The sequence below is a fragment of the Tenrec ecaudatus genome, chromosome X (genome assembly GCF_050624435.1).
Source record: "Tenrec ecaudatus isolate mTenEca1 chromosome X, mTenEca1.hap1, whole genome shotgun sequence".
In the NCBI taxonomy this organism is placed as follows: domain Eukaryota; kingdom Metazoa; phylum Chordata; class Mammalia; order Afrosoricida; family Tenrecidae; genus Tenrec; species Tenrec ecaudatus.
This window is the reverse complement of record NC_134548.1, coordinates 21,345,264-21,368,878: the sequence shown is the minus strand read 5'-3', so window position 1 is coordinate 21,368,878 and position 23,615 is coordinate 21,345,264. Positions and strand designations below refer to the sequence as shown.

Below are 23,615 nucleotides of genomic sequence, written 5' to 3'. Positions count from 1 at the left end.
AAGGGGTGGTCTGTGCTAGTTACATAAGTTCATGTCAACTTGAAGATTTATAAAAGGACAGGAGGGGAGTCTAGCTTGTCAATCAGGTCACAGCATGGTGGTACCTCCTTGTGGGCATGGCCTTCTCATCAGGAAGGCCCTGGAAGCCTCTTCCTATCTCTCTGCCTTCATTCCTGCTGCCTGACCCCGATGGCTGCAAGAGCTCCGGTGATGGGCACACAGCCATCGGATCCACACGACTTTGCACCCACTGACCTGTGATATTCCTGCATTCGGCATTGTTTCATGTGGCTTTGTGAGTCTAAAGAGGAACTTATGGACTAGTGTAGGACTTAGGAACTTGAGTTTGCCTGGGCTGGGATGTTTTCTTCACATATAATGCTTCTCGTATAAGAAAGCTCTTTCTTATACATACATGAGTGTTGCTGGGTTTGTTTCTCTAGTCAACCTGGCCTAGCACACTCACTTTCATCTTTTTTGTAGAGCTACTTACCTTTTCATATTTATTCTGTTTAGTCTTATACATTATTCCCAAAATATATCAATTTCATGCATTTCAGGCTTAAAGATATACTTCTTTCAAATAAACATTTGTAAAACAATATCCCTACCTTGCTTTATCTGTTTAGTGAAAAAAATTTAAGCTGTGCACTCTCCATGTATCTATCCAAAATAATTCTTTACAAGGCTCTTTGTGAATTTTACGATTACTTGACTCAGAAAGGGATTATTTGAAAATGACATAGGCTACTTTATGCAAGGGGAATTATATGCAATTTATGATAAAGTAATTATACTATCATACAAATAAGATGTATAATAAGACCCATCAATAAAATATATTCAACAAAAAAAAAGGGAGGGAGCACTGCATTTCATTGCCTGTGTTCCAGTCTAGGAGCAAGGAAGGAAAGCTTTGTCCAGGCTCTAAAGGTAATGTAATTGGAACTCATAAACTTCTGTCTCATCTTCCATTTCTAAGATAAATCCAACTGAAACTATGGGGAAGAGGAGCTGGTCTTTAAGGAGGCTCTGAGTCATTTTTTTTTGAACTGCCGTGACAGCCCTTTATTCCTGGAACTACCCAAAGATGAAGGGAATAAGGTGGTCAGAATCTTTATTTCAAATAGGTTCAATTGGCATGTATGCTACACCAAAGGCTGGCTGTAGAGTAAATCCAGTATTACACTAATTGTTCATTTATTATGGACTACTTGTAGTACCAGAGATTACATTTCATCAGCAAATACTCAGAGTAATCTTACGGCTACCACTGAAGGTAATGAGCGGTGAAATAGAATTGTGGTATTACTTTGAAAATACATCCCTAGGTTGGGGAGCGGTTTCCAATTTTATTGTTATTTAACTGGGCATCTTCATACATCCCTAGGTTGGGGAGCAATTTTCCAGCTTTACTGTTATTTAACTGGGCATCTTCAGTCATCATCCACTGTTGGCTTGATTGTCACGCCTCTTCTTATCTGGCCCCAGCCAATTAGACTGCAAAATGAAATGAAATAACGTAAGGGTTTTAGCATGCATTTCCCAACCACGTCATTCTTACCGCATGCTCACATGACACTAGTCTTATTTGCCCATCTTCTACATTCAAGTTTGTTCTCATCGCCTGCAATTCCAGAAAGAACATCTACAATGATCTTCTGGAGTCGTAGAGCCTGACATGAAGAGGTTACAGAAAGTTGGGGGAGAAATTAAGCTTCCTTTGATTCCATTTTTTCTGGTGAACTTTATGAAACCCCTTGTTGTTGGCTCTGGCCAACATGACTGACAGGAAGAGCAAACAAAAGGTCACTATTATAAATATGCCCATCCTCACTCTTATCAACTGCATCCTCTGGAACAAAATCAAACCAACTAAACCTCCAAGATTAAGAATGAAAGCATCATTCAGCTGCTTCTGTATTCGTTTTTAAAAATCAGTTTATTGGGGGCCCATACAACTCTTATCACAATCTATACATACAGCAATTGGGCAAAGCACATTTGTACATTCATTGCCTTCATCATTCTCAAAAGATTTGCTCTCCACTTAAGCCCCTGGCGTCAGCTCATTTCCCCTCTCCCTCATGAACCCTTGATAATTTATAATTTTTTATTTTGTCATATCTTACACTGTCTGATGTCTCCCTTCACCCACTTTTCTGTTGTCCGTCCCCCAAGGAGGTTATATGTAGATCCCTGTAATCGGTTCCCCCTTTCCACCCACCCTCCCGGTATTGCCAGTCTTACTACCGGTCCGGAAGGGATCATCCATCCTTGATTCCTTGTGTTTCCTGTTCCTATCTCTACCAGTGTACATCCTCTGGTTTAACCAGATTTGTAAGGTAGAATTGGGATCATGCTAGTGGGAGGTGGGAGGAAGCATTTAGGAACTGGAGGAAAGTTGTATGTTTCATCGTTGCTACACTGCATCCTGACTGGCTCATCTCCTCCTCGGAGTGTGTCCAGTTGCCTAAAGATGGGCTTTGGGGTACGAGCCACCAATAAAATGTTTTTTTTTTAAAAAGGAAAAAATAGATGGGTTTTGGGTCCCCACTCTGCATTCCCCCTCATTCTCAATGATTTTTTGTTCTTTGATGGCTGATATCGGATCCCTTGGACACCTCGTGATCACACAGGCTGCAGTGCTTCTTCCATGTGGGCTTTGCTGCTGCTGAGCTAGATGGCTGCTTGTTTACCTCCTTATTCCTTTCAAGGGTTTCAACATGTCTGCTCATTTTCAAGCTAAGTCTGAAATCTCATATCATTGTCTAATACTGATCTGGTTGACAGACACAAAAGACCCTTTGTCTTAAAATCTATGCTAATTTAGAAAATGCACCAAGTTATAGATAATTGAGGGCGTTGGAAAGTTTATTGGAACTTATTTTAAAATCTACTTGAAATCAGTGTGTCCAAAATAATAAACAATATCACACACGAAGGAACTCAAAAGGGAATAGAAAACCGTGAAATGGGATTATTCACTGAAAATATAAAAGTATAACTCTAGTTAAATGAGAAAGTAGCCACTCACATAGATCTGGCAGATGATTAAGTAACGAGAAAGCACAATATTCAGGGAAGGCCCAATAATGAAGGCAGGTAGTGAGGAAAGAACAAAGAGCCAGTAGGGATTTTACTAGCGTTGGGGACAATGGAGCACAGAACAGTCGAATGTAGAAGACTTACATTGGAAAGAGCAGAAGGAAAGGTTAGTCAGTAGAAGCTTCCAGAAAAGCTCTGAATCCACAGGGAGAAACTATTAGAAAATATTGAGCACAGCACCCTGAAAAGATTTTAGTAAAATGAACTTGAGCTGGGGTTTTAAGTACGTACCAAAGAGAGGAGTCCTTTGCACTATAACGAAGTGTGAGATGGGCTATGACGAAATCACACAGAATGGAAGGGACAAACTCCAAAACCCTAATGAAAACCGGGTCAGAAGCTAAAGTGTGCGTGTGTGTTCCTTAGCAGGATGCAGTCGGAAGACGTAGAGACAGCACCTAGGAGCAGTGAGCTGCCCCTAGGATCCCAGGATCTTCTTTTCTATGTGCCATGTCCCTCTAAACAATTTCAGAACTGGGACACGAAGGTCTAGATGAAGCCAAAACTTCTGATGAGAGCAGTGCTCAAAGAAACAAGCCCCAGATGATGGGAGTCTTATCAAAAGAGCACAAGAACTAGCTCCAGGGGGTGCCAGGGGACAGATCTTGGGTAATTTAGTCATCCAAATAAAAAGACAGTAATGGCTCATCACTCACCAATCGAGACCTCTATGACTCCATGTCGTAATTAGCTAAGTAAATAAGTAACCGGGGGAAAAAACTGGGTGGCTCATGTGGAATAGGGAAACTGGAGGTGGGGTCAGAATAATGTATTTATTTATTTGGGTGGGTTTTTAAAAACTTCATTGGGGGCTCATACAACTCTTTATCACAATCCATACAATTGTGTAAAGCACATTTGTGCATTTGTTGCCCTCATCATTCTCAAAACAGTTGGTCTCCATTTAAGCCCTTGGCATCAGCTCATTTCCCCCCTCCTTCCTCTCTCCCCCGTCCCTCATGAACCATTGATAATTTCTAAATTATTATTGTGCCATATCTTACACTGTCCGATGTCTCCCGTAATCCACTTTTTTGTTATCCGTTCCCCAGGGAGGAAGTTATATGTAGCTCTCTATAATCAGTTCCCTTTCCACCCCACCCTCCCAGGGAATCGTTATTTTATAACTTTCATAATCAGGCTCAATGAATGAACACTAAATAGACGGAGTATGGAGAGGACGGTGAGCAGGCCATTCGCATGCCCTCCAAGGGCTTTCCTATAGATTACTCAGTAGTGGCAAGGACAAAACAAACAAGAATATTATAGAGCAAAGAAACTAGGCAACGAGAAGCAACCACCCCAATGCCAGAGCTGGCAGACAGTGTGTGCCTCAGGAAGGGAGTCCCTGAGAAGGACCCCTCACTGCCTATATAAGGACTTACGCATCAAATAAATATAAATTAGGGTCCACTATAGAAAGGTTTGTCAAACCAGTTAATGTCATGTAGGACCGTAGAAAGCTGAGGAAGTTTCAGATTAGAGATGGAAGCGACATGAAACTAAATGCAACGCATGATCCTAGACTGGAGATTGGGATGGGAATAATGCTATTGAGGAGATTATTATACTAGGACAAGTAACATAATCTGGAACTTACACTATAGATTTCAGTATTTTACCAATGTTAATTTCTTATTTTATGTAACATAAAATAAGATTCCATTTTTATGAAATACACACTGAAGTATTAAGGGGGTATACAATCTCTCCCCTCCCCAAATGGCTCAGATAAAAATAATCACTCAGACATACTCTTTTTAATTGGACAAACAGTACAGAAGACTTCTCTGTAAAATTCTTGTAATCTTTCTTTTAGGCTTCAAATAATGTCAAAACACAAAGCCTTCAAATGTCAAAGACAATGGAAACATTAAGCGTAACTCCCTTGCTTTGACGTAAATTGCAAATGAGATGAACTAAATACTGTATTTGGACGGAAACCTGGGAGTAAACAGTCACCAGTTTCCACGGAAAAACTTGTATTTAAGAAGAGTTTGCGCTTATGTGTATATACCTCAAGAACTACACCCCCACAGGAAAGCACTGTCTTTATTGGACAGTGGCAAAGCTAACAAGTAAAACTTACCGCCAGTGTTTCTCCACTCTTCGGCTAAGGGCAATTTTCTCTCCTACTTCTGTGCACACGGGATTAGTTAAAACAATTTTGCCCAAATCAGCCTTCACTGCACTAACTCTTCCTCCAGTTGACAGGGATCCAATGTTCACCATGAGCACTTCGTTCTTAGACAGCTTTTGCACCTAGGGGAATCGATGGGAAGAAAAATAAGCACCCAAATTGTGACAACTTGTGGGTACCGGTCAGATACTTTAGAAAATACGCAAGCCTTTGTGACCTGTGTGTTTATGTATATGTGTGTGTCTTGCTGACAAGGGCTTGTTGGGCTGAAACCAGACAAATAAAGGTGTTTGGAACGTAGGCTTCAAAGAGTCAATTCTAGAACAGAGATGGGAGCCAGCCAGGAGCGGAGGGAGTCCTTCGGATCTAGGGTTTATAGGGAGAGAGCTGTAACGGGAATCTGAGATAGTGGCCACAGAACTGGAACAACAGCACAAGGCAGAGTGGTGACCTTTCTCAGTTCCCTGATTCAACCTCCAGAGCTCAGGTTTGTCAACCTCCAGAGCCAGAGCTGAAAGCCTCCGGGCAGAGTGAGATGCTCGGGCAGTTTCCTTTGAGTGAATGAGTAATGTGATATTGGCCTGAGCAGGAAAGAGGCCAGGCTCAGGGCCCCAGCACAGGAACTGCCCTAGTCATTTCCTGATCTGGAGGTAGAACCTGTTCCTTCTCTAATAAACCCCATAATCCCAAGTTCTGTGTGGCCATTGCTACCCATTATCAAGCCCGACAGACAGAGATGGAAAGAGGGCCAGAGGAGAAATAGCTGATGCAAGAATTGTCAAAAGATGGAAGGGTTGAGGCATGCTTGACCTCTGCCTCACAAAAGCCAGTCTTGCTGTTGATGGAACAGCTTTTTTCTCCTTCTCTTTGTGAAGTTAGATCAGGTCTGACACGGCTGTTACACATTATTTGTATGTACGTAATACATGTGTGTGTACGTCCCACCAGCTGCTCTGTGAGAGAAAGATAGGGCTGTTGGCTCTCATAAAGATTTAAAGCCTCAAAAACTCCAAGGGTTGTGAGTCAGAATGGATTCAGATCACTCATATTTTAATTGTTTCATGTTTTAATTAAAAGCCAGCTAGTTGGGGGAAGAGAAGGGAATCTTTATTGAGGAAACCATTAAAACAAAAACGCAGGAAAAATTGCCATGACAATCCTACAAACTTTATAGGTTTGTGGCGCATATTCAAAACGATTTCTTTCCTTATGATATGCAAAGGCTTGAGGATCTGGCTGCTGAAGGTCAAGATCTACTCTGGCGTAACTATTTTATGCCCCCCAGTACAGACTGTTCAGTCCTAACATGAGATGGCTGCACTCATTCTAAGCTTCTCCAAAGAACAGAAAAGCCTCATGTTAAGCACTCAGTGAAACATTCATAAAACCTACAAAAAACAGAACATCGTGTCTGGAGGGGTGGGGGACAGGCAGATTGGGTCTGCATGAATTTTTCACTGACACTCTTTGAGGTTTATAATTAAGAGAAGCCCAGCGTCAAAACCAGGTATGAGAATTCTCTACCTTGGCTTTCCTGGTCCTCAATCCCACTTTACTATAACACAGAGCTCCTTCTCTGCGTGTACACATCGCCCACCTTTGCTCTCTTCAATCAGCACATTTCACACCAAGTGGATATGCCCTTAATAAATACTTACTAGTGAAAATAAGGCTACAGTGAAATTTGCTGGCACATGAAAGATGTTGATAAGCTTCTGTCCTCCAAAGGGCTATCAATTTATAATTTCTCAAAAGCATATGATTGCTATTTCCCTACATCCTTGCCAATATTCGGGGTCAGTAATTTTCTATCAACCTAATCTAAGAGCTCCTTAAAAAATCACCAAGTCTATCAGGAATGTCAAGTTTTTGTCATATGTGACAGATACTTTTACCTTTTAAATAATACTTTACACTTACAGCTGATGGCCACTTAACATATGTTCTGTATACAATATACCCACACGTGTAACAAGCTTGGTGCCCAGAGGAGAGGGAAAACAAAACAAATGTATAATGTTCACATTATCTGCGTTAAAACTACTACTGACTTAGTAGCAGAAGGAAATGGACCTTTCCAGTTTTCAGGAAGTCAAATTTCTTAATTTCCTGGTAACCACAACAGAATGAACAAAATTAACTTTAATACTACTATTTGCCTTTTTCGGGGCAGGGGGGAATTCTAAAAAGCAATTTACCTTGGCTGCTTTCTTGTCTCCTTCAGTACGTACACCTAGAAGCCGCCTGAGTAGGAAATAGGAAATTTCCAACTCTGTGAAGATCTCAGGTAAAGCTCCTACGGCACCAAGTACCTGCCCGACCATTCTGTCCGCTCGGCACAAAGTGGGGTCAATTTTTGTTCCAACTCCTAATAAGAAGTAAGATGCAGATAATCCAACTTTGTGTTTCTTACAACACCTATATAGCTAGTTATTTACCCCCACATTTAGTACATAGCTATGCATCTTAATAGCCTGATACTTTCATATTCTCCTAACTTTCAGAGAAAATAGCTATCTGACAAATTCTGCTGTATCTGAAGAAACAAAACTGTAAATGTGTAGATTAGTTAGGCGATTACAAATATGATTTTCTTGGCATAATATGTAACAGCAAAGATAATAGCCTAACACAAAACTGAGTCAGAACACCTGGAACCAAGGTTGGGAAGATACAAAAATGCAGGAGTAACCCACAGACCATCTGCTTGCCATTTTTGTCCTTGAAGATAAAAAAGGTTATCTCTCTACAAAGATTTCACATAACATTCTGGAAATTGTGGTGGCAGCTGCACAACACGGGGAATGTAGTATCAAAGTAACAGCTTAGCCACATGAATGCATACCCACCCACATTTTTGTTTACTGTCAAGAATTTTACAGTGAATGTGTGTATCTGAGTAATCTATATGCTATGAACGGGATCAAGAAGGCCCTCCACCTCAAAGCGTAGGAGTGATAGGAAAATCCTTACCAATAAGACCCCCTGGAGCCGCATACTGAAGATCATTATGCTCCGCAAAAAGTGACACAATTTTGGAAAAGATTGGCTTACACATGAGTTTTCCTTCGCTATCTTTGGAAACAATACCAGGTCGGACTTCTATCTCTTGGCCCACCTGTAAGCATACAAATTGGCAATATTTGGGGCAACACAATTACTATTTACACATCAAGAGTCCTCACAGTCAGGCTATAAAACTGAAAATATGCTCCTTCTTTTACTCCAGAGAGCACTATTAAAGGGTCCAGCAGGAGGATACGAAAGAAATCTTCAAAACCTGAGCCGTTCATCTGTAACACAAAGACCTGGAACACAAGTCTGTCAACATATAAAATGTGTCCCACACTCACTGCCACCGAAATCAATTTCAACTCATAGTGACCCTACAGGACAGAATAGGTCTGCCCTTGTGGGTTTCTGAGACTATAAACCAGGTGTCCTCAAACTGAGGCCTCCCAAGGACATTTACCCAGCCCGCCGGGTGTTTTGCCCCGTTTGGTTTTTCACTTCAAAATAAGATATGTGCAGTGTGCATAGGAATTTGTTCATAGGCTTTTTTAAACTATAGTCCGGCCCTCCAATGGGTCTGAGGGACAGTGAATTGGCCCCTGTTTAAAAAGTTTGAGGACCCCTGCTATGAACCTTTCCAGGGGTAGAAAGACTCCTCTTTCTCCTTCAAAGTTGCTGGTGGGTTTGAATCATTGACCTTGTAGTTAGCAGCCAAACACAACCCACTATGCTCCCAGAGCTTCGCTCCGTACCTCCAAGGCGCATAGATGTGTGTAAGCCACTCAAAAGGCACAAAAGACCAAGAAATCTTTGTCAAGTACCAGACACTTGAAAAAAACAATTTTATTTTCAACTTAAATTCCCTATCCCTTTCCCCCCTGATCAACGCAAGGGGGAAGAAAAGCTACAATTCAAAGCCCAGCTTACCTTTAACACTCCTTTTAGAATACTACCTCCAGCCACACCCCCCTTGAGGTCATCAACCTCGCAGCCAGGTTTGTTGACATCAAAGGACCGAATCACTAAAAGAAAGCACATTAAAGTCAATCGTGTCATTTTGAGAGGAGATACTTTTTTCCAAGATAAACTTTTCTACAATAGCTGGGATAATTAGATAATCTGGTGTCAATTTGAGAGAATTATGAGTGAAGGGGTGGAGTCTGGCCTGTCAATCAAGATATAACCAATGAGGCCTCTGTGTGAGCATGTCCTTCTGAGAATTCTGGGAATGCTTCTATTTCCTCCTTGGAGGTGGGAGACACTTCTCTCTTGGCTCATTATACCTTGGTGACACTCTTATCAACAAGACTCACTCCCTTGGAGATGCTCTACTGACAAGGCACATTGCACTACACCCTGGGAACTGGAGAAGCCAGGTGGACATACCCTGATGTAACCAGACCTCTGGAGCCACAGAAGCCACGTAGAGACCCCTGCCAGTGCTTAGATGCTTACATCGCCACTGGATCCATAAGATTCCCAACCCAATCCTGAATTCTGCATCATTCCATGTATTTTGTGAGTCTGAAGAGGACTTTATAGATTGGGATCAGACAATATGGGCTAATATTGGGCTTGTGGACTTGATCTGGACTGGGTTGGGATGTTCTCTCGATATTCAACTGCTCTGGTATAGCCTTTTTCTTATACACATACGAGTGGCTATGGATTGGTTTCTCTAGTCTACCCGATGTGGCTACCATAGCGCCAGCTGTGCGATCAAGTTGAATATTAATGATTACCCGATGCTTTCTATAGCAGCCTTACTTTACGGCAGAATCAAAAAAGGGCAATACTGTGAAAGTTCAGTAATAAGTGATGAATTTTGCTTTAAGCATATGTTGAGAGTATCACACAGCTATTGATTAAGACTGGTAGAGCTCAAGATAATGAAGGATAACTCTCATATACTGTGTTAAGGGGAGGAAAAAACCCAAAAACTACTTGTAAAAATATGCACAAGATGATCCCCGGGCCATATCAAAGAAATAAAGAGAAAAGAGTGGGAACACCTATATCAACACTCAACTTGGGTTACTTGAAGGCTCAGGCTGGAAACGGGAGGCCGGGGGACGGTGGCCTTTTCTCCTCATAGATCTGTTTGTCTGTTAGCTTTCATTTAAACTACAAAGCTCTACAATACAGAGCCTGCACTTCAGTGCTGAGAAAAGCAATCTGTAACGAATGACCCATGTAACAAATGCTCCAAGAATACACTTCCCACCCAACCACAGGGGGCCTGGAGGAAGAAGAGATAGCTTTTCTGAAAAGAATCTTCCATCCTTGAGTAGAAACTGCAGGCCTAATCAAATGATTAATAATGTTCTAGCAAACCTAAAGTCTAGCTAAGAGAGACAATGAAGTCTTCATTAAAGTCACTTCTAAGTTCTAACCTGTTACGGACTAAAATGTAGCAATTCCATAGAAATTACCATGTTACTGAACCTTGACCACACCTAAAGGGGTTAACAGTTCCTGCCTATGGTATCCAGGACTCTTCCTCACCCAGTAATGTGGTCCAGCAGGTATTTCATGCCACGGAGATTAAAACAAACAACTGCTCTTGGATTTCATAAATCCATGCTCTTTTTGAAAACCCCCAAATTGTTAAGATATAGTGACTTATCTCTGCACAAAGATGAAATACGAGGTAAAGGTGAATCCTATTACTTACCAATGAGTCGGGGTTCTGAAGTAAAGTCTCTGGGAGGTACTGGAATTTTCTTTACTATGTACTCACAGACAACTTCAATATTGTACTTCAGCTGAGCAGAAATTGGAATAATCGGTGCTCCTTCTGCCACTGTACCTATTCAACAAGATTCAGAGAGATCAAAAGTCTTGGGTTTTACACAGTGTTCTTCAACTCTTACATGAAACATGTGCTGAAATTACTAAAATAGTCGCCTGACCAACCACCCCAAACACACATTGGCAGCTGGGTAGTGATCCTTCTGTTGAGAGATGCTGATGCACTAAGTTTTCTTTTCATTCTTGAAAATAGTATCCCATGAAGGCAAAATTGATAAGAAATATAGTAAGAGGTTTATTTAGTAGTAAACAGCTAAAACTGCATAAAAGAATAAGATACTAGCACTCCTGGGAAAGAGAAGTATACTAATTGAGATTTGTAGTAACACATAATTAATCTCCCGATAAATGTCAAGATATAAATTTCTGACTGCCAATTAAAGACTCCTGGCGCACATTAATTACACGCCAAAAAGGCTGGTCAAAGAAATTGACCAAGCATAAAAATTTTTATCAAAATGACTTTCTTCGTGACAAAAATACATTCATAAGAAGTCTTTTATCAGGCTGTGGGTCTTTGGGTGATGCCTGATTCTTAGCCCAAAGGCTGGCAGTTTGAACCTCAGAGGCTCCCAGGAAGACAGGCATGGTGATCTGCTTCCAAAAGGCCAGCCTGGAAAACCCTACAGGGAAATGGGGGCAGGAACAACATGGAAAAAGAGGAACATGACAACTTAAGGACACTCAATTATACATGGAGCACTTGTTCAACTCTGTTCTGTATAGCCTCAACAGGACCAAGCAACAGAAAACAAATGAAGAAAAACAATTAACTCTTGGGGGGGGAGGGTCCTACTATGCTAATGCGTGGGCTCCTTGAGTTGGAACCAACTCAATGGCAACCAACAATTTTTTGTTAAAGAAAAATTCATCACTTTACTGCTTCAGATAATCGATTCTAACAAAAGCTCATTTAACATGTAATATGTGGATGAAGTAAGCTCTGGCGGTGATGCACTGAGCCATTGAGCAAAAGGGCGGGGGTCCAGGTACACGCAGCAATTCTATAGGAGGCCAGCACACGTGTTGAGCTGCTGTTGAGAGACCATAGCCTCAGACATGCTGTGGGCCAGTTCGACTTTGTCACCTGGGGTCACAATGAGTTGAAAATGGACTCATTGGCACCTAACTTCACAGGGATTACAGCCCTCTCCAAAGTAATTAATAGGTTGAAGGGTATCATAGTTTCTTACCTTGTACAAATGCAAGGATTTGTTCATATTGTTCTTTAGCCTGACTTTCTTTCACCAAATCAATTTTATTTTGTAGAATCAAAATATGTTTCAGTTTCATGATTTCTATAGCAGCCAGATGTTCAGATGTCTGTGGCTGGGGACAAGATTCATTACCAGCTAGGTGATGAGGAATGAAAAAAAAAAGATAATGTAAGAATTAACTGGCACCAGGCAAAAGCCCAGAGATAGAAAGCAGATTAGAGGGGAATGCGTGACTGCTTAACATGTAGTAGGGTTTTCCTTCCGGGGTGATGAAAGAGTTCTGGAACTAGGTCGTAGGAGCGGTTGTACAATATTGTAAATATGCTGAATGCAACTATATGTCAATGATGAAACGAGAGTCAATTTTATGTTACCTGTTACCATTACCACCACCAACACAAAAGAAATCAAATAGCCCTTTGGCTGTCCCTACCCTGCTCAAGACAAGTATCCTGGCGATCACTGCCACTGTCCACCTTTTGCCCATGCTCCTGGCTCTGGAACTGCATTTACTGGACACTCCCACCTTTTAGACCCCTATTCCTGGCCCTGAACTAGAAGCTTAAAATCAACTAGTTTGGTTCTTTGGGGTCTTTTCAGGACCTCAGCCTTTGCTCCGGCCCAAAGCATAGCCCCCCTGGCTCTACCCAGTTTTAAGCTGCTCTGGCCCAGCCAAGTTCCTGAGAGGCAGAGAGCACTCCAAAGAATGATGCAACAGAACTATAGACTGGGGCTCCTTCTTAACAAGTTACAGCCTCCGAAACCCATAGGGACAGCTCTCCTCTGTCATCTCGGGTCGCTCTAAGTGGGCATTGACTTGAGAGCATTGGGTTTGATTTTAATTCACTGTTCCAGAGGAGAGTTGGAGACGAGCCCTCCACCTCCACAGAAAACCAACTAACCCACCCTACATGTACTATTATGCTTACATCTAAAACTAAAATAACAAATCACCTCATGATTTTAAGTGGGAGGGGAATGCCCTACTGTTTTATTTATTTTTTAATACTACCATAAACCTCATAAGACATCCACTCCTAAACAATCTTTAGTATTTTGTGAAAATTGGCGGGCAGGCATGATTTCCTGAGTCCCTGGTGTGGCATGTTGGTTTCCACTCATATCACCCTTACAAAGTAAGAGAGATGTGTCTCAAAGCCCTCCTCCTTCCCCTTTAACATTCCATGTGGGTCTACTCCGCACTGGTTTGGCCAAGCCAACTGGGGTTCCATTTACCTATCAGCAGAAGAGCTGCATCCATCACTGCGGCCCCGTTCAGCATGGTAGCCATCAAAATATCATGGCCTGGACAATCCACAAAGGAAACGTGCCTGACAATTGAAAAACAGCCTTAAAAAACACTACCTACACATCCAAGTTACCAGTCACTTAGGGAATTTCCTAGTTCACTGATGGTGAAGTTTGGAATAAACCAAAAAAGTGGAGTTTTTAAAAATGGTTTCTTTCTGAAATTAAAGAAACAAAGTAAAAATAAAGGAAAAAAGTATAGTTATCCATAATAGGTTTTTAAAATTACACACGTAGCTGGTCAACTCAATGTAAATATTCACTCCTATGTTATTCGAAATAGTTTCTATACATAAAGATACAATTGGTGTCCTCATAACTAAACACCCCCCCCCAAATTTCCAAAAGTCTTATATTCTCACTTCTCATATATCAAAATAGTCGTTTTTAAAGACCTATGATCTACATAGAGCTTAAGTTTTTCAGGTAACCACTTCACTGAAGTCATGTAATGATGGTAGAAATAGATCTGATTAAATACTTCAGCGCTTTCTGATTTACTTTCACGTTATCAGGAATATTTGATCATGATCAGGATATGATTTTATTTAATAATTTTTCTCTAAGAAAGATGTTTTCCCCCAATTTTATTGAAATATGCCAAAAAGATGTTCTTTAAAAATATTATTTTAATCTTCTGTTAAGCATCTATTGAATTTAAATTCTAAGTACACAAAGCAGTAAAACAAAGACAATTTAAGAAAAGGCAATAAACAGAGAACATTTTATTTCAAAATCATGTGAATTGAGGTTGTGGTTAAAGCAAAGTGTCCTAAACTTATTAATCTCGTCACCATCTTTATAGTGTTAAAAATATTTGTGTTTGGGAGTTTTTATAGAAACACGGTTATACGTACACAATTCATTCCTAATTTATGTGTTATGTGGGGGTACATTTTTAGGTGACATTTTAATTATTTTTTACATCTGATTTCAGGTACAAGTATATGACATCTTGTGATTTCCTATCTGTTTTATTTGTATTTGAAGATACCACTGTCCTTGATCATGTTTTGAAGATTGCTTAAAGGTTCATTTTCCTAAATTCACGTGGGAATAGTGCTTTGAGAATATCAATGTTTTATATTGTGTTAATTTATATATAATATTATATATTAATTTATATACTAGTATAAAAACTAAAGGTACTTGCAAAGTGTACCTAAGCTGTTTTGTTTATAAGATATCCTAACTTCTACACAGAAAGACCCCAATCTAATCAAACTGACTATAATAGACTATGGTAGCAGACATATGGGAAACGCCATCAATCTGAGAGCTAAAACCGAAGAAGCTGTAAAATGGGCAGCTAGTTGGGGAGTACCATCTGAAGAGTTACCATATACACTTGAGTATAAGCCAACCCGAGTATTAGCTGAAAAACTCGGCTTATACACGAGTGTATACGCTAATTTGCTGCAGAGGTCTCTCTAGCACCTCACATTGGAACTGCCAATGTGAAGTGGCGATGCCAGCACTATTTGAACAAAACTCCAGAACTTGCCCAGAACTGTTATAGGTTGTTTAATTATATCGTTACATTGTCATGATTTAAAACAAGAGTTGAGAAAAGAAGACTCATGGGTCAAATCTGGCCCATGGCCCAAATTTTTCATCCACATACTACCTCCACCTGCTTTACGATATAGACATGTTTTTTTAAAAAAAGATATAGACACGTGTCACCTCACATCTAATCAGTGAGAACTTGACCCTGGAGGGGTCAGTGCACGCTAAGGGGAAAGAAACCAGGGCTAGGAAATGGTCATCCTGTGCAAGAAGTGAGTTAGATCTATTGAATCACAGGAGTCAAAGGGGCTGGAGGGCAGGAGTCTGAGCCTGCATCACCGCAGACTGGGGTGTTCAGGGCCACATGCAGCAGTCAGGCAGGCGTCTCCCACCTTATGGTGTCGTGGCAGTCAAGACACTGGCGTGTCCCAGCCTACGTACATATAGAAAGTCAGAAGACCTTAAACAAGGCATACCCATCCCTGTACAGGGCAGAGCTAAGTAAGTGTAACAGAGACCGTGGCTTGCAAAGAGAAAAATACTATCTGGTGGAGTGAAGTTTGTTGATCCCTGTTCAGGGTGAAGCAAGTGAGACTCATTTTGGGTGCAAAATTTAGGGGGTAAGGACGCAATCTGAAATATGCATAGTTGACTCTTCAAATTATTTTCACTATAGGCAATAAAACACAAAGATTTACATCACCGAGTTAAATAGTTGTAAAAGTACAACATATCACCAATGTGGAGTGCAGTTAGCATGAGAGAGCACCTGACTAATTTGAAGTTCCCTTTGGTCCCTGGAATGTCTGTAGTAAACTCATCAGGTGTACTGCTTCCACAGGATCTATAGCATTCTGGTCGAGGGCAACTTGGGTCATCAAGTTTATAAATCTGTAAGTTTTAATGAAATAAAGGAGGTTGATCATCTGCATATTCAACAATTGAAGTTAACTGGCTTCTAGTTTCCCCCAGCTGTAACTCACCTTAGCATTAGCATATCCAAGTTTGATGGTAATATTTCTTTCTAGTTCATTTTTGAACCTGACAGTGTGGACGCCAGAAATAGCTTTTACAACTGTAGACTTCCCATGAGCTACATGACCAATTGTGCCTATAGACAAAATACAAAAGAGTAATTTCCCATGCAGCCAATTATATCAACTATTTCAAGAGTGTTAAAGAGTAGCAAACCAAAAGCGATGCAAAACCAATAACGACTTCAGTTTTCCCTCTATAAAATCTGCTCTGACTAAAAACTCGTGAGAAAAGTCCTAAAGAGAAATTTCCATGTGTAAATACCATTTTCAGTGGTATACACCAAAAACAAACAAGCAAAAAAAAAACCCCTGGAAGCAGACTCACAGCATGGCATCACTATTCACAGTAGCCAAAAGGTGGTCACACCTAAAATCCACAACAGGTGACTGGCTATGCAAAATGTTGCACATACAATGAATGGACTATTACTCACCCAGGAGCAGAAGCAAAGGCTTGACAACATGTTATACTATGGATGGGGCTCGAAGACATTATACTGAGTAAACTAAGTCAGCCACAAAAGGACCAATAGTAAATGACCTCACTGACATAAGAAGACAAGAAAAGGCAAAAGCAAAGGCCAAAGTGGTTTATCAGGGGCAGGAGAGCAGGGGTCGAAGGGGGTTAACTGGTGAAAAAACAGTTATTCAGGGGAATACTGTAATAATTGTAACTGCACACCTGTAAAAAGTTGAATTGGCAAGTAGCATGATATAGTTCCAATGACAAAAAAAGTTGCAGAGGCTGATTATGTATAACCAAAAACCTCATGGGATTTGGTTCCTTGGTTGGAGGCTTAGGGCCATGGTTTCATGGGAGACCCTGTTAACTGGCTTAATAATGTGTTCATTCATTGCATAGTGTAAGCAGCTATCCAAGGCATAAAACTTGCTTCCTATTCTCCTGGAACTAAAGAGGAAGGAGTCAGAAATAAGAAAAAGATATCGAAGGTGTGGATAGTTGCCTTTGTGAACAACTGCCTCCTTTGCCATGAGACCTGAAGAACTAGATGGTAACCAGCCACCATTACCAGTTAGTTTGATAGAAGATTCAATAGGATGCTGGTCAAGAAGGAAAACTGCCAATACAGAGCTTCAAATTCTCACGGACTCTAGACTTTTGACTGAAATTACGACCTTGAGATCTTTAAACCAAATTTATCCCCAGCAGTCTCAACAAAGTAGCCTCACTAAGAAAAAAATGTCTGCCTTGAGCACTATTTGCTTTTAGGAGCTATCTATATTGGATCAATGTGATCAAAAGATTAGATAGGAACCTTAGAGGACAATGGTGTCATGTGAAGGGAGGGAGGAGCAGTTCAGGAAAGAGTGATCGCACAACTTGAACAATGCAGGCATCACTGAGTTATGCATATTCTCAGCTGCTACTACAGACATACACACACAATATGTCTATAGATATATCCGAAGCTTCTAGAAAATAAAACACATGCAGTGTAAGCATTGTTCAGCATGTTGTTACAGAAAAGACTGCTGTAATTTGAAATGAACACTTGCACATAAGATTTTGTACATTAATGTTCCAGCATTTCTAGAGGTATAGGTATTCTGAACCCCAATAGAACCAAAAAGGCCAAGAAAAGTATTAAAACCCACCACGTTTGATTACAGCCATGCTGTGAAGCGCAGTTTTATTTTATAGCTTTTTAAAGGACTCATGGTAGAGTCTAACTTTTAACTAGGCTTTACTGCGATGTTTGCACAGACTCTGAAATATCTAAAATTTACAGTCAATATAACTTCTGTAAAGTTCTAAGGGTGCCAATTAAAGGGAGGTGTCCCCCTAATAATAGCTCATCTATCAAATGAGATTTTCACAAACTCTTGCAAGAACCCTGTGTAGCAAGTAGAGCCACATTTCCAACTCTTCTTTAAACTTCTGTAACGTGTGACTCTATCATGCCTCATGTTACATTTTTTACGCCTACATATTTCCTTCTCACCTAGTCTGTAAAGTAGCTATTTGCAGCATTCTGTTTCCCAAGGACCCTAGTGGCATTGGTTATGGTTGGGCTGCTAACAACAGATGCTCCCAAGGAGCAAAATGAGGCTTCTGTAGGCATAAGGATTTAGCCTGGGAAACCAACCTAAAGGGAGGGGTAGTTGTACACTCTGTCCAAGAGGGTCGCTATAAATAAGTATGTGCACAATGGCAGTTGAATTTTGAGTTGTGCTCCCCAAGAAATGCGTGCTTAGTCACAATGTCTTCTAAAGCATAAAATGCTATCAAACCCCAAGAAATTAAAACCTCCGGTTTGGTGATCCAGCGATTCACGACTCCAGATGTTTCTTACCTATATTGATGGTGGCTTGTCTGCTGATGACTTCATGCGACAGTGGTGTCAATTTGGTAACATCCTACAAGGAAACATTTTTCTTTGAAACCACCACTCAAAAGTCAAAGCAGGGCTGTTCTTTCAACTCAACGTTTGCTCACACCGTGTTACTTCTACAGTGTGTTTCCTATATAGTTTTGCCCTCTGATCACCACACCTCCACTCCCTAGGTGATCCAGAGGCCCGAGGCCCCCAACGTTGCAAACTGCAACAGCAAGGACAGACACTCCCTTCCTAGGCCTTTCTGGTCGTAGTGGCATTCCACACTGTGACTTTCTAGTCGGATGCTTGAGGAATTCGGAGTCCCACAAGCATACACACTCACATGGAACTTGCCAAATGGTCGGAGCTAGTGGCAGCATGAGCTCCGGAGTCGAAGCTCAAATAGTCACGCCGGCTCCCGACATCCCGGCACTGCCTTGTCCCAATCTCTGTTAGGAGGCATGGCCACCATCACTCAAGTTCACTGTGCGCCCTCCACAGAGGTACCTTACCAAGGTGGTGAGATCCTGCCGAGAAAGATGCGGCTGCCCCAGAGTGACTCCAGCCTCGTTCCCCGCCATCTTGCTCATAGAGGAAGGAAGTTGGGCCTCCTGCCGCCTGACAGCGTGCAAGCTCCCTAGTAGGGGGCGGGGCAATGGAAGCGGGAGGTCAGCGCAGTGCCCAAGCCGGGGAGGGAGGAGGACATGTGTAACCGAGGCTTGGCACCTTGGTCTTTCCTCCACATAGACTCCTTCAGCGCCGGTAGGCTTCCCAGAAGGCACTATTAATAGTTTCAGATTCGTAGACCTGTTGGCTATTTGTGCAGGCAATCCTGAGGACAGCTCCAGAAAAGGACCCTCTGAGAAATGGGTGATGCAACCCGAACCGCGCGGTGGCAAGGGAGAAGTCATTTCCGTTTCCGGTAAGGGTGGCCAAAAGAGTTTCCCGGAATTTGAGAGCCCTACGTGTGATGTGAACCTAGACAAAAGAGAGGCGATCCTGATTTATTGACTCCGATCATTTAATAAGGCGAAGTCGGCTCGGGATCCGCGCCGCCAGCGGCGGAGCAAATGGCCGGAAGGAAGCCTCGTGCCGAGCCAGCCACTCTTACAGTGCCGCGCGTCCCTGGGCGGGCGGTGGGGCGGGCGCCCTCGCGTGGAAGTTTGAGGAAGGGCTGGGGCGCAGCGATATAGCCAAAGCAAAGTTCCTAACTTGTTCCCAGAGGGAGGTGTCCAGAGCCGGAGAGGCGGTCCTTGGTGGCACTAGACTGCACTCCGGATGGATTTAGCGTAGGGGAGCAATCTAGGTGTCATAAGAACGCCCAAAGTAAGTTTGCGTTTTTTTAATGCAGGTCCAAAAAAACCGACTTCTTTAGTGGAAGGAATATCAATAAAGAGACTTTCTTAAACCCTTTTTCCTCTCGCGTGTTAAAAAATAATTTGAGTGTTTTTTCTATGCGTGCGTTTCTATGCTTTAATTTTTTCCCATCATAAAGAGGTCCTTATTTCTAACTGGAAATAGATAGAAGAGGTACTTAAATTTAGATTGTTCTGTGTCTACTGAGTGCTTAAAAACCCACTGCCAGCAGTCAGTTCCGACTCAGGGACCCTCTATAGATAGGGTTTCTGTGACTCCTTTTTCTCCCTCAGCGCTGATGGGTTTCAGCTGCCAGTCTTGCAGGCCGACGTGCTTTAAATGAAGTTTTATGTTTTGTAGCACATAAGCTTTAGGTCCGACAGTTTACTTAAAATAGGTAGATGAGTGTGTTCACTGGTTCAAGCGATAGTGGAAGCTGTATAATATTGTACTTGCGAGGAGGTATTTATTTCCTATTTATCTTGGCTTTGAAATAATTATGCCGAAGAGTTAAGGAAGCCCCTGAGGTGATGGGAATGTTCTGGAATCAGTAGTGATAGTTGCATAACTTTGTGACTATACTAACAACCACTGAATTACATACTTTTGAAGGAGGACTTTATGGTATGGGAATGACATCTCAGTAAAACAAAGCCCACTGATAAAAAGCAGGTCATAATTCAATGATATGCATTACTGTCTGAAAATTTGTTTTTTAGTGAAAAATCACAAAGTAATGCAAATGGGAATGAACAATTATTGACACCTTCTTGGCAAAATATTAACTCTGCCGTCTTTAATCCATACAACGGTGAGATGATGCTGTTCTGTTGCTGTGGATTTGTTTTTGACTCTTCGTGACCCTACTTACAGCAGAAGACACTCTCTGATCCTGCACCCCTCCCTCCCCCTGACAATCATTAGGTTTGAGCTCATTGTTGCAGCCACTGTAGCAATTCATCTAAGCAGGAGTCGTCTTCTTTTTCTCTGTCCCATTTGACCAAGCATGATGTCCTTTTCCAGGGAATGGTCTCTCCTAATAACATGTCCAAAGTGCATGAGATGACGTCTTGCCATCCTTGCCTCTAAAAAGTTTTCTGGCTGTACTTCTTCCTGTGTCCAACTTTCACATGTATATGAAGCAATTGAAATTCGACGACTTGGGTCAGGCACTCCATAGTCCTCAAAGTAACATACTTGCTTTTCAACACTGTAAAAAGAGGTTTTGTACAACAGATTTACCCAACGGCATACATTCTTTGATCTCTTGACTGCTGTTTCCTTGAGCATTGATTGTGAATCCAAGCAAGATAACATCCTGGACTACATTTTCTCCATTGATCATGATGTTAGTTATTTGGTCTAATTGAGACGGTTTGGATTTTCTTTATATTGAGCTATAAATCATATTAAAGGTTACAATCTTTGATCTTCATCAACAAATGCTTCAAGACATCTGCACTTTGAGCAGGCAAGGTTGGGTCCTCTGCAGGTCTCAGGTGGTTAGAAAGTCTTCCCCCAAACCTGATGCCACAGTCTTGTTCATAGAGTCCAGCTTCTCAGATGATTTGTTCAGAACACAGACTGAATAAGTATGGTGGAAGAGGATACAAGGTATGCAGCAGGATTATATCCTTCCACAATACTTCCTCAATCCTGATGCCCTGTCCCTATAGGGTTGCTATGAGTTGGGAATCAACTCAATGGTGGGTTTGATTTAGATCTTGGTTTCTGGTAAATCTTAAGTTTAACAGTTTGAAAAATCACCACTGTTTTCCTAAATGGCTGCACCTACAATATGAGAACTTATCTGACATTTTTATTTTAGCTGCTATAGTAGGTACCATTTCAATTTTCAGTTCTCTAATGACTAATGAAAGGAGCCCTGGGTTGCTAACCACAGAGTCACCAGTTCAAACCCACCAGCTGTTCCTCAGAAGGAAGATGAGACCTTCTTTTCTAGTAAAAGTTTATAGCCATGGAAACCCAGAGGGGTAGTTCTACTCTGTCCTATAGGCTTACTGTGAGTCAAAATGGATTTGATGGCAGTGAGTTTGATTTTGGTTTAATGACTGATGGACTTATCAGTCATTCATATCGCTTTGTAACATGTATGCTCAAATCTTTTACACTATTTTAAGCTGTATTGATACATAATTCACCTATCATAAAATGCAATGGTTTAAGCATATTAAAAAGGGGTGCAGTCATCTCCACAGTCCATTTGAGGACATTTTCTTCATTCTTGTACTAATTATCTCCATTTCCCTTTGTTTCCCTGCCATAACCCCAAGAAACTATTCATCCAGTTACTGTCTCTATAGAATTATTTGTTCTAGATTTCATATAAATAAGCACAAATATACAAAGCAACAACAATAACACAGAAAAACTTCAATAGAAAAGAAAGCAGAAAACAACAGAATAAAATTTTAAATGGGCCATAAGGTGTTAACTTATAACCTAACTACATCTGTATTAATCCACTTTCCAATTTTTGCCCATTTAAAATTAAATTATTTTCTTATTGCGTTGCAAGAGGTCTTTATATATCCTGGATAGAAATCCTTTATCAAGTTATATAATTTTTTAATGTTTTCTCCCAGTCTGTTGCTTGTCTTTTAACTTTTGTAAGTATCTTTTGAAGAGCAAAAGTTTTCCATTTAGATGGACTCCAATACTATTTTATTTTATGAATTATGCTTTTGTTGTTGTCTCTTAAGAACATTTTGCTTTACCCAAGGTCGCAAACATTTACTCCTCTGTTTTCTTCTAATTTGTGTATAGTTTTAGCGCTTACACTTAGGTTTGTAATTTGTTTTGAGTAAATGAATTTTTATGTATAATGTGAGATGTTTGTTTAAATTCATGGCTTTTGGTGGGGGTGGGGGTTGCCAATTGTTCCAATATCAATTTTTGGAGAAATTATTTGCCCTCAACCCCAATTGTCTGCGTACCCTTATCAATATCAGTTGTCCTTGTACTTGAGGGTTTATTTCTGGGCTCTGAATTCTGTTCCATTGACCAATAGGCTAATACCACACTATTGTTTTGTAGTTAGTTAGTTTTGTTCTTTTTCAAAAGCATTTTAGTTTTTATAGGACCTTTGCATTTCCATATAAATTTTAGGAGCAGCTTATCAAAAAGAGCTTGTGTGGCCTTTTGATTGGGTTTGTCCTGAATATGTACACAATGTGGGCAGAATCACCTTATTTGATCCCAGAGTGCCATACGGCCTCACTCTATGCTTATGCATTTGACCTCACTCATCAGGGCGGTGCTGCCGCTGCTCTCAAGTTACTGGACAGCTTGAAGTTTCGCCCTTCATTTGGCCAGGCCTGGGCCCAGATGTTTACATGGGAAAAAACAGTCCTGCTTCCCGTTAGCCCTACACCCATCCAAATCTTAGGAGACCAGAACTGATTCACGTAAGGCAAGCCTGCCCTATATTTACAAAGACATTTCTTTCAAGGTAGTTATGCAGTTACTTGGGTGGGTGGGTGGGTGGGGATTTGATTGTTGTTATGTATACCAGGCAGCTTCAAAAAGTTTGTGGAAAAATGAAATGATCACGGAATTTTCCCAGAGCACATAGCTTCATCCTTCTGCCACCCAGCAGCTGGTAGCTTCGAACCACAAATGTTGTGGTTAGCAGCCCAACACGTGTAACCCACTAGGTCACCAGGGCTCCTTCTAGGAGAAGGTATATCCACTTAGCGCTTTGAGTGCAGTTTGTTAACTACGAGTTCTCTGGTGAGAAAAGAAGCTCTGGTGGCAT

The 23,615-nt window shown here is 41.2% G+C and overlaps 1 protein-coding gene across 1 annotated transcript; it reads right to left on the bottom strand.

Moving 5' to 3' along the window:
- Positions 1 to 1,040: 1,040 nt before the first annotated feature.
- EIF2S3 (eukaryotic translation initiation factor 2 subunit gamma) lies at positions 1,041 to 19,147 on the bottom strand. Its single transcript, XM_075538599.1, has 12 exons — positions 18,994 to 19,147; positions 18,458 to 18,521; positions 16,089 to 16,216; positions 15,875 to 15,996; positions 13,525 to 13,619; positions 12,265 to 12,423; positions 10,935 to 11,069; positions 9,188 to 9,282; positions 8,222 to 8,366; positions 7,447 to 7,616; positions 5,198 to 5,370; positions 1,041 to 1,500 (listed from the first exon to the last, which is right to left on the bottom strand). The coding sequence occupies exons 1-12, from the start codon at positions 19,069 to 19,071 to the stop codon at positions 1,437 to 1,439; spliced, it is 1,428 nt and encodes a 475-aa protein (XP_075394714.1). The 5' UTR covers positions 19,072 to 19,147; the 3' UTR covers positions 1,041 to 1,436.
- Positions 19,148 to 23,615: the final 4,468 nt, after the last annotated feature.